Source organism: Lutzomyia longipalpis, chromosome 2 (assembly GCF_024334085.1).
Source record: "Lutzomyia longipalpis isolate SR_M1_2022 chromosome 2, ASM2433408v1".
In the NCBI taxonomy this organism is placed as follows: Eukaryota; Metazoa; Arthropoda; class Insecta; order Diptera; family Psychodidae; genus Lutzomyia; species Lutzomyia longipalpis.
Genome location: NC_074708.1, coordinates 26787415 through 26799212, shown reverse-complemented (window position 1 = coordinate 26799212; position 11798 = coordinate 26787415). Strand labels below are relative to the sequence as shown.

At 39.1% G+C, this 11798-nt stretch overlaps 2 protein-coding genes across 2 annotated transcripts; both read left to right on the top strand.

Moving 5' to 3' along the window:
• The first annotated feature begins 361 nt into the window (after positions 1–361).
• Positions 362–3638, top strand: LOC129789844 (DNA topoisomerase 3-alpha). Its single transcript, XM_055826919.1, has 3 exons — positions 362–561; positions 640–2990; positions 3053–3638. The coding sequence occupies exons 1-3, from the start codon at positions 418–420 to the stop codon at positions 3321–3323; spliced, it is 2766 nt and encodes a 921-aa protein (XP_055682894.1). The 5' UTR covers positions 362–417; the 3' UTR covers positions 3324–3638.
• A 3957-nt stretch (positions 3639–7595) lies between these two features.
• Positions 7596–10359, top strand: LOC129789928 (brain-specific homeobox protein-like). Its single transcript, XM_055827060.1, has 4 exons — positions 7596–8024; positions 8106–8290; positions 9123–9425; positions 9879–10359. Exons 1-4 carry the CDS (start codon positions 7822–7824, stop codon positions 10175–10177), a joined length of 990 nt encoding a protein of 329 aa, XP_055683035.1. The 5' UTR covers positions 7596–7821; the 3' UTR covers positions 10178–10359.
• Positions 10360–11798: the final 1439 nt, after the last annotated feature.

Below are 11798 nucleotides of genomic sequence, written 5' to 3'. Positions count from 1 at the left end.
AAGCTTGTACACATACAGTATACGCTGACTGAGTGGACAATGTGCGAGCGAGAGGGAATGCTACATTTTCTGTCTCATTTTTTGACTTTTTACACTCTGGGAAATTTTTTTTTTTGGCAAAATTTGAATTTTCCGCGATTTTGATGCAAATCGACGCGGCGTCGCCTCCTGCATCCAAAAAACCACACCCGGACAGAAAAAAAACTCCGGAAAATGCGAGAAAATCGCGAAAAACATTAGGTGTGAGCGAGAGGAAATGAAGATTTAGCAGCAATGCGTCTCACTCACACAGCAAAATTAAATGTCAGAGCGAGATGTCACAAAGTTTGAGAACAGTTTCTCTTTTTCTCTTCCGAAAATAAAAAAGAAAAGAAAAAAAACAAAAACAAAACAAACTTTCCCTCTTAAAAATTGTAAATGGTAAAAATCCTTACATTCTTGAGGAAATCCCTTAAATTAGTGGCAGAAAATGCACCAAGAATGAAGTACCTCAATGTGGCGGAGAAAAATGATGCTGCCAAGACGATTGCTGGCCATCTATCGCGTGGAAACTCCCGGAGGGTGAGTTTGAGGTTATGTCTTATGGTCCGGGAATGTTTTCCTAAAGGGAATTTCCGGGTTTTCTTGCCTTTTTCACAGCGTGAGGGACTCTCGGTGTACAATAAGATTTACGAATTTGATGCTGTGGTACATGGGCAGAATGTCACGATGGTGATGACGTCTGTTTCGGGGCATCTCCTCACACATGACTTCACCGGGAGCTACCGAAGTTGGAAAATGTGCAATCCCTCCCAGCTCTTTGATGCGCCCGTGACGAAAATGTGCCCCGAGGACAGCATGAAGATTCGTCAGACCCTGGAACGGGAAGTTCGGTACTGTACTGCCCTAATTATATGGACGGATTGCGATAGAGAGGGTGAGAATATTGGCTTTGAGATTGTTGAAGTTTGCCGGAATGTCAAGAACAACATCCGTGTCTATCGGGCAAAATTCTCCGAGATTACCCCACAAGCTGTGAGACGAGCTCTGGATAATCTCGTACAGCCCGATGAGCGACAGAGTCAGGCTGTGGATGTACGGAGTGAGTTGGATTTGCGAATTGGAGCGGCCTTCACGAGATTCCAAACAATGCGCCTTCAGAGTGTCTTTCAGGGAGTCATTGAGAGCCTCGTGTCCTATGGGAGCTGCCAAATTCCCACACTGGGCTTTGTGGTGCAGCGCTACAAGGAAGCGGAGAATTTCGTGCCACAGAAATTCTGGAAGTTGCGTCTAACGCACACTGTTGATGAGCTCACGGTGGAGTTCACATGGGGAAGGAATAGGCTGTTTGATAGGAAGTGCTGTGAAGCAATATTTCTGCTGGTGAAGAGGGATCCACCGCTCCTGGCCACGGTGCAGTCTGTTGTGCAGAAGCCAAAGAGTAAGTGGCGCCCACAGCCGATGGATACGATTGAACTGGAGAAGCTGGGTTCGAGGAAGCTCAAGATTTCCGCAAAGCAGACAATGCAGATTGCTGAGAAGCTCTACCAACAGGGTTACATAAGTTATCCCCGTACTGAGACCAATATGTTCTCCAAGGAGATCAATCTGCGCTCCCTGGTTGAGCGTCAGGCTGAGCATCCGGCGTGGGGGGAGTTTGCCCGACGTGTCATGGATTGGGGCCCAAATCCACGCAATGGCCGCAAGTCAGATCAAGCCCATCCTCCCATTCATCCCATTAAATTCACAACGGGGCTCTCGGGGAATGAGCAGAGGGTGTACGAGCTCATTGTCAGACACTTCCTGGCGTGCGTGAGTCGCGATGCAACGGGATCAGAGACAGTGGTGAACATTGAGATTGGAGGGGAGGAATTCAGTGCATCCGGGTTGGTTATCTTTGAGAGAAATTACCTGGATGTGTACATCTATGATCGCTGGAATGGGAAGGAGATTCATCACTACGAGATGGGAACGAGCTTTGAACCCACAACCATTGAGATGCCCGAAGGGACAACCACAGCGCCGCAAATGCTGACAGAAGCTGACCTAATTGCCCTTATGGAGAAGCATTCAATTGGCACAGATGCCACCCATGCTGAGCACATCAACACAATCAAGGAGCGTGGCTACATTGGGGTCGTTGACAATGGCTTCCTGGTGCCGGGAACATTGGGAATGGGTCTTGTGGAAGGCTATGACGCCATGAGCTTGAGCCTTGCACAACCGAAGCTACGAGCAGGACTCGAAGCTGATCTCAAGGCAATCTGTGATGGTGTCAAGCAACCAGACGCGGTGCTCAGGGAACAAATTGAAATCTACCGCGAAGCCTTCCGGGTAATCACGGAAAGGGCTCAAATACTCGACGAGAAGGTTGGCCTGAGATTCAATTCAACCCCACAGCAGGCACCACAAATCACCGAAACGCAGACTCTGGAGGAAGTCTTCCGGTGTCCACGATGTGGCACAAGCAAAATGGCCCTCAAGCGAAAAGCCTCCGGGAATGGCGTCTACTTGTCCTGTATGAACTTCCCACAGTGCAAGGCTGTCATTTGGCTGGATGACTTTGTCAAGGAAGCTTCAGTGTCGTCTGAGCATTGCCGAACATGCGGTCCGGACTCCAAGAAGCTCGTCCTGAAATTCAAACAAATGGCTTCAATGATGTTCCTCAATTGCGACTCAACGGAGTACACGAGCTGCCTCCTGTGTGATGCTCCCCTCAGGGATCTTCTGGGGGTGAATCTGGATACCCTGCGACAGGGTGAAGGGTCTCAGGGTGGGAATTCCTCTGTGAGGAATCGAGATGTTCCCTCAAGTGGCTACAGCACTGATCGGAGCACGGGGAGTTCCAGGAATAATATCCCTCCAAGGAGCAACAACGCTCCTCCGAGGAGCAACAATGTTCCCCCGAGGAACAATAACTACCCATCCAGTGGTTATGGCAGTCAACGCACTAACAATCCATCATCTGGCTCATCCACGTCGTGCCCAAAATGCTCACAGCCTCTGAAAAAGTAAGATTTTCCACTCATTAAAGTTCCTCAAAAAGTTCTCTAAAGAAAATTCCTCAAAACAGGTTAACAGTGAAGAAGAGCGGCCCAAACCACGGGAGGGAATTTTACGTTTGCCCAACTCCTGACAATCCCTGCAAGACATTCATTTGGGCTGAGGATATAACGCAAAACGACAGGGATTCCCCGCCTCCTCCAAGAGCTTCCGGAAGTAGAAGTGGTGGTGGTGGTGGAGGTGCTTCAGGTCGTCCGCGTGCCAAGAGAAAATGTGCCATTTGTCGCCTCGAGGGGCACACACGCAACAACTGCCCACAGCATCATCCATCAAACAGCTGAAGAGATGATTCAGGTGCGACACCCTCTCCGCCTCCACCTTGTTAAACATCCTCCGCCGGCTGATGATGATGATTTGCCCAGAAACTCTTAACTCTCCCTCTCTCTCGAGGATTTATCGTTCACTTCTCATTGGCTAGAGCTGTGGGAAGTGGACGAGAGAGAGAGAGTAAAGGGCGGATCCTTTCAGATACTTCCCCTATTTGTTTTATCCCTTCTCATGAAATTTTGTTTATAAAATGAAGAAATTCATTTATTGTGAAATAATTATTTTTTTATTACTTGTAATCTATATAATAAAGAAAGGTCTGTTTGTTGGTGAACGTCGTTCCGACTTTTCTATACAAATCCACACCGTTTATCCGATCGCGATGAAATTTGGTACAGAGGCCCCTTATAACAGGCGGTTTCAGATGGCCGTATTCATTTTCCCCCCAAAGCCCCCCTTCAGGTAGCCCCCATAGAGATTTCATGCAGTTTTTGCGAATTTTTGAATTTGGCGCCTAAAGTGTTGTATGAAAATGATTTCTTCTCTTTGCAATTTTTTTTCTTTTGGTATCGATAAGTGGCCCAAATCTGCCTTTAAACCATTACAATTTATTTTTTCTCTATAATTTGCGCGAAGCGCAACAAATCCCCGCGAAGCGGGGCGAGGTAAATTGGAGCGAAGCGACAATTTACCTCGTTTTGTAAATAAAACATCACGGAGATTTTCTATTTTTTTCTTTTTTATTCTATCTAATTTATTTTTAATTTAGCAAGGGAATGCGTAAAAGGTAATTGAAGAGCAGAAAACATTTTTATTAATTATTTGAAAATTTTTTAAAGACACTGCCAATTGGGGTGAACATAAAAAAATAAATAAAAATTCATAGAAAAGCCAAAAAAATAGAGTCTGAATATTCTTTAGGGGAGACCGGGGTAAAAATAGTCAATTTGCATAAATCCTTATCTGCAGGATTCCCCAAGGGCAAGAAAATTTCCTCGATAGGTCATTCTTATAGGAAATTTCCTGGCCTACAACTTTGTCTCAGACCACTTTTCTCTATCTCCACGGGAAATATGAGTTTTCGAGCTTTTCCTAAACCCTTCCGCTTCTGACTTTTTTTAAACGCGGCGGGTAAATATAGTCACCAGTTGGCTAAATAAAGTCGGTCGAATTTTCCGGCATTTCCAATGATTTTCCACTTGAGAGATTGATAGTAGTTGATAGCTAAACTTCTCACCTTTTGATCCGCGACAAGGAATTAGTTGGTATACCACAATCGTGGCATACCAAGTATTGTAATCGTCGGGAAAACCGACCACCTCAGATCGGGCTCAAACTTGGTATGAGCACGTTTTAGACTTCCCACATTACGAAAATGGTGGTGGAAAATTTTTGATCCGGCCGGCCTGCCGGCCGGCCTGCCGGCCTTCCGGTGGTCCAAACTTTGCCTTATAACTCGAGAACGGTAACAGATAGAGACTTCCGGTTTGAAGTTTTCTATAGAAATGTGGGTGTAAAATTTCATTTTTTCGCATTTTCAAAATACAAGATGGCCGCCGTCCGCCATTTTGAAATACCATCAACCACTTCCCTTATAGCAAGAGATCTGAAATTTTAGTATGTTGTAGAGCTGAGTAAGACGTTTTCATCAACAATTCATACTTGAAAATCGGTCAAGCGGTTTAGCAAATATGGCGGCCTAAAGCAAAAAGTGTTTTTTCAATATAACTTGAAAACGGCTTGACCGATTTTGACCATCTTGGTATCAAATGAAAGGTATTGAGAAGCCCTACAACTGTCTAGAACATTCCAAGTTCCAAAAACATCCGCAAGAGGCGCTAAAATCAAAAACAAAAATTGCCTAACTTTAAGGGGCAATATCTCCGAACATCTGTTATAGATTTTCTTTAAATTTTGATATGTTGTGGCCTGACTCAATATCTGTCACCAGTCCGAAAATGAAGAAAATCTATGTCGCCGTTTAGAAGATATGGCCATTTGAAAAATTCTTGCATTTGAAAAGTTCTAAGAGCCATATCTCTTGAACGGTCTGTCCGATTTTGCTCAATTTGGTATCAAATTAAAGGTTTTGCAAAACTCTACAACTTTTTAGAACATTAAAAACCTTTAGAACCATTCCTTGAGGACAAAAAGTGCAAAAAACTGTTTTGGTCAAACATATATCCGCCATTTTGTGTTCTGGAGGTGACCTTGAAAATTATTGAAATTTATGTCAATTTATAGCCTATTTTAATACCTTTCCAAAACTAGTCAAGAAATTTCTGTAGGTCTTATAGAACTTCAGATATGAGCATTTTTATCTTTCATATTGATGAATTTCATAAAAAAAAAAAATCAACTTTGCCTACTAATTCTGCTCACAAATTAAATTAAAACGCATAGACTGACCCATCCGCGTTGTGGTATACCAACTCTAATAACTGGACGCGTTATGATTGACTTTCACTTTTATACGCACTAAAACAGAGAATTTTGCGATTTTCTCAAACACGCCATTTTGCAACAAATGAATAGAAAATATGCCAAAAATTTCGATCTCCCATATGATTTACATGGGATGACTAGATCTACCCCAAGTATGTTTTGATTCAAAAAATTGTAGAGAAAAATCATTAAAAGATATTGAAGAATACACCTTGGCAATGTTTTCTGTAGTAACCCAGCTAGTGAGAAAAATTATCAGATTGGAAAATTGCTGAAGGAAAACTTCGGAAAACGCGTTTTTCTCAATACGCAAAAGTTTGGGAAATGGGCCAAAAATCTATTTTCATTTTTAACTCCTAAAGTACTGATCGGATAACCTCCAAATTGCTGTCAAAAATTATAGGTTGGTAGGGCTTTGCACCCTAATTTTTTCCGATTTTTCCGATTTATATTTTGGGAGAAATTGGCATTTGAAAATTCCAAAATGACTATTTTTACCCCGGTCTCCCCTACACGAAAAAGACATTTTTTTAAACGATTTTTAACACAAATCGGATCATTCGACGCCACAAAACTAATTAATTACCCGTTTGATACATTTTGATAATATATTTTAGAACTTTGCAACCCAAAGAAGTATTAAATATTCGGAAAAAACGAAAAAAGGTTCGAGAAATGCAAAAAAATCTGAAACTTAACCCTTTCGCGTCCAACGTGCAACATAAAAACATTGAAACATGCACTCTTTTATTACGATATTTATTCTATGAATGCTCTCAGATGACTTTTCTCAGTTAGAACGTCTTTTCTGGCATATTTTGCGTGAATATGATGCTTTTCGAACTGTAAAAAATTAATTAAAATCATAAATAATTGAGAAAATAAAATGTTTCATGTTTGGGTCAGCGTATGACCCAAAAAACGCGAAAGGGTTAAGAAACAAGAAAAGAAACTCTGCAAAACGTAACAATTATGTTTTAATTATCATACATGTAAAATCATAGATTGTACGTGTAAATTAAAAAAAAAAAAAAAAATATTTCACTGTAAGTCGTTTCAAACTTTTTACTTCTAAAGGTTTTTTTTTTTAAATATTTTTCCGCGTAAGTAAATGAAGAAACCGGGTTTTTCCAACGTTTGATAATTTATTACACGTCGCGTAAAAAATACTCTAAGATTTTATTTCGCTCTTTAACGTGTTAAACTCAAACTTAATAAAATTCATAAGATCGTGAAAATTCATTTGAAAAATCTGAATTTTCTTCTTCAATTTCTTAAACTTTGAAAGTTCTTTTATTTTCCTTAACAAAATAAAATTTAAATATATACAAAAATAATTAAAAAATAAATATTTTTTTTTGTAATATGCCCTTTGCCCCCTTTGCAAACAATAATAACCCTTTGATATAATTATTTATATCATTTTAAAACAAGTCGTCAGACAAGCATTCATACACAGTCCTTTTGCTTTCAATTTCCAACATTAGATCGACAAATTAGATTTTAATAAACATTTTGGTTGATTTTCATGCGGTGAATTTTCAGCAATTTCGTGGAAATTATATCATGTTATTGGGACTTTTATATTGAGCTCTTACCTACATATTTCTCATGGAACTATTTAAATCATTAACCACCCGCATCATCCCTTTTTGAGCATTTTATGTGTATGCGAGAGAATTTATGCTGAATGAGAGAGTCAGTGCGCATCATCCGGAGAGTCTGCTAAGCGCGGGGTGTGGAAGCTGCTCATGCAGGGATTTTTAGGGGTAGGAAACGTGCCACTTCCCACTGAAACCACCACTCATTTCTCCCATTTACATCCATCATTTTTCCTGGTCAAACGCGAATTGATCGTTGACGGTGCCGGTGGATGGGATTTTGTGGTTCTTTAGCAGTGATTTTGTGCAGTTGTTGGTGTTGCTGTGAGGGTTTGTTTTATCTGTGGCGGAGTGAATAAATTCCAGAGGATTTGCTAGAGAGTTTTTTAGTGAATTCCCAAAATGATGGGAATGAAAATTTGTTGATGAGTGCAGTGATTTGGCTTTTATTTCGGGAATAAAAAAAATGGCTCTGCATTTAACGGAGAAACTTCCGGGAAATTCTGGACTGGCAAAGACGCCCTTCCTCATTGAGGATATTTTGTATCAGAGCAGCAATGGCACAACGAAGAGCCCCCAGAAGGGTGGTGGGCAGAAGCAAGTGACTTGTGGCAGTGAGGCGGTAAATGGACGCGAGGAAGATTACCAGAAAGTGGGGCAAAGTGATAGGTGAGCTGCTAAAAAAGAGTTGTGCTCTGTGGTGATTTCCTTCATTCATTTTGGGCAGTGATTCAGGGTAATGCATTGCAGATACTCAGGAATTGTCCACAGCAACAGTGCCGGCCATCAGCCACCTCCGCCCACGTATACATCCCTGTATCCACCCACGACGGGACCCTACGGCGACACGGGATACCTACAGATGGCTCTCGGGGCCTACCTGACGCCGTCGGCTGGTGGTTACAAAAGTGTCGATCCCTATTTTCTATCACAAGGTTAGTTCAAAATAAAATTAAATATAAAATCTTTTGTTGCAAGAAGAAAAGTTCTTTTACAAAAATTTTCTAAAAGTTTTGCCAAATGAAAAAAAAAAAAGATTTTTGTATGATAAAAATTTTCAGCCGTCGACTTGTAATTAGTTTGAAGATTTTAAGGTTTTTTTTTTAATTTTTAAGGATTTCTTTGTAGTTATCTTTTAATTTTTTAATTAATGAACGCCACTTCTGTTCAATTTTGAATCCTAATAGTTAGGTAGACTAAAATTTAATTTAAAAAATATCTATGAGTAGGTGTTATTCCACCGCTGCCACCAATTGTAAGGAATTAAAAACATCTCTTCTATGAAAGAAATCATAAGAAACTTATTTTGTTTTTTTTTCTTACATAATTGCTAATTTATAAATTTAATAAATCTCTTTCTTAATTTATCAGAATTTACATTTTCAAATCAATTTCATTATTTTTTTTTTAATTAAACAACATTTTAAATGATTTTTTTTTAAATAAATTAAAATTAGATTAGATAAATCTGTTATGATGATGAATAAAAAATAAATGGAGAACAATTAATTAATTAATTTGATTTAATATTCTTAATTTAATATATGAAGAATCATTATCCTTTTGGTCCTGAAAAGGAGAAACGTGTGCGTGCATGTGTGGGGCAATAATGAAATTATCGCGTTTAATTTTGCAAAAACAGTGTGTCCGGAGATTGATTGAATTACCAAACTTCTTCTTGCTCCTCTCGATGGGTGTGAAAACCACCAAAAATTCCTCCCAAAATTCTTCTATTCAGCCTGTTTAATTTGCGAGTATTCCTTGCAGGAATTTTCGCGGGATCACCCCTTTTTCCGGGCAATGGATGTCCAGACTTGGCATTGGGATTGGGAATGGGAGCACTGAGGCACTGTCGTCGGCGGAAGGCTCGGACGGTGTTCAGTGATCCCCAACTGACGGGACTGGAGAAGCGCTTTGAGGCTCAGAGGTACCTCTCGACGCCCGAACGGGTGGAGCTGGCCTCTGCTCTGGGTTTGAGTGAGACACAAGTCAAGACGTGGTTCCAGAATCGACGCATGAAGCACAAAAAGCAACTCAGACGACGCGAACTCACCTCTTCAACACCTGCGGGTGAGTTTTGTCTAACAAAAAAAAATTACTCCCACTTCCCACCTCCACCCAGAAATTCCCCCATCGTCGTGCCGATGAACTCCAAAATGGGTACGACAATCTTGTCCAACTTTCTTGTCCAATTTTCTTGGCCAATTTTCTTGAAAAGTTCCACCCAAATTGAATTTGAGCAATTTATACATACCCTCCTGAAGAGGAAGAAGCTCACCCAGGACTCCTGCAGAAGGAGGAAGAGAGATGGAAGTTTCGCCCAAGATGGTACAGAGATGCATTTACCACTCAATTTTCCATTCTGCGATATTTCTTGGGGACAAACTTTCAATTCAATTACCTTGTCATCCCCCACACCCTCCCAGGAGAATCTCCGCATCTCGTTAGGAATTTTTATTCTCTCATTATTGCCATAGTGGAGGAATTTTCCAATGAACACTGTACTTTCTCCCACACATACAGAACCGGTGGATTTTTCACGGAATGACAACCAACAGAGTAGCAGCAATTCTTCCAATCATCAGTATCACCATCAGGGAGGCGATGGGGAGGCAAAGAAGTCCAATGAGAGCTCCTTCTTGATGTACACGGGGCCCAAAGACCTCTACCCGGGCAATCAGAACAACAACAATGTCTTCGAGAAGCTCCGTGATTTTCGGGTGGGCAAAGGGAATCCTGACACCCTCAGCGACGACAACACAGATGAGGAGAGCAGCGACGTGGACATTGTGGGAGATATTAAAAATCAGAATATCGGGTAAGGTGCTCATACAGGGGTGATTCTCCTCCCCATTTCCACCCTGCAGGAATGCTCAATATTCGGGGCGTGACATTTTTAGAATCCCCATGGGGTTGTCTGGCCAAAGGAAGTTTGATTTTCATTTTATTTGCCCAGTATGGATATCTCATTCATTGAATAAATAAATTATAATTAACCCTTCAACATTGCTTTTATAATTTCAAAAGAGAATTAAGGGTTGATTCTCTTATGTGAAAATTGATCTTTTTTATTGTTTAATGCCTAAAATTACTTAAAATATCTCTATTAAAAATTAGTTAGTTAATGCGATTACATTACTAGATGATGATCCTTCTTATTTTCATGTTGGTCTTCTTGATTAAACTCTATCAAAAAATAAATTAAAAAATCCGTGGTATTGGGGTCGACTCTGATAAAAATCTTTTCTTTTCTTTTTTAACAACTTAAAATATGTTTTAAGCCTTTAACTGTTGGTTTTTTTGTTGTTTTATAAAAGAAAAAGAAAAACAAATAAATTATGTTCCAAAAAATAGTCAGAAAGGTCTTAAATGAGCCTTGCAAAATTAATTTTCTTTAAAAACCCGATTAAAAACAGAAATTAAATTTTAAAATCTTAATGTTTTTCACAGAATACAAAAAATCTTTGAAATAACGAATTGTAAGAAAAGAAAAGATTTTTATCAGAATCTACCCAATTGATTAATTTCTATCTATATTTATTTATTTATTTCTTTGATTAATAAAGGGGTTGCCATCATTACTGATGATTTTCCTGTTCTATCTATTTAAATGACAATGAATTTAATAATTAGGATAGATTTTTTTAAATATAAAATTGAACTGATAAAGTTAAACCTTTATTACAAAACCCAAATATGCCCAGAAACTTTTTTTTAAAAATATTTTAATGAATCATGATTTCAACAAAGGTCTTGAAAAAACAATTCTCAACCAATATATTCTTGAAATGCCGTGTGTAAGTTCTAATACTTTTCTTTTAGCCTAATTCATTTGAATTTTATGCTAAATAATTAATTTTTTAGTTCTTTATGTTCTTTTAAAGAGACGAGAGTGAAATTTTCAAGATTTATGTACTAAACAATGATTATAAATCAAAGTTATATTGCACTGAAAATACTTAACCGTTTTAACACTTTTAATACGGTTATAAAATTACCATTTTGATATTTTCCTTCTCCTTTAAAAGTTATTTTATTGACCACGAGGTAAATTGTCGCTTCGCTCCAATTTACCTCGCCCCGCTTCGCGGGGAATTCTTGCGCTTCGCGCAAATTTTAGAGGGAGAAAGGAATTGTGATGAATTGAAATATATTTAATGGAAGATTTATTCGTTGGTAAAAATCGTCTGGTATCAGGAGTCTCTGTACCAAATTTCATCACGATCGGCCCAACGGTGTAGAAATGCATAGATGAACAGGAACGAAATTTTAGAGAGACCTTTCTTTATTATATAGATAAGTCTTCTTTTGTACTGAACTAAAATTAAGAAAGAAATTTAAGAATTTCTTTTAAAAAAAATCTCTGTTCAATTTATAAATATAGGTAAATAGCTATAGATAAAAATAGGTAAACTCTTTTATTTATTTTTTTTAAATATCATT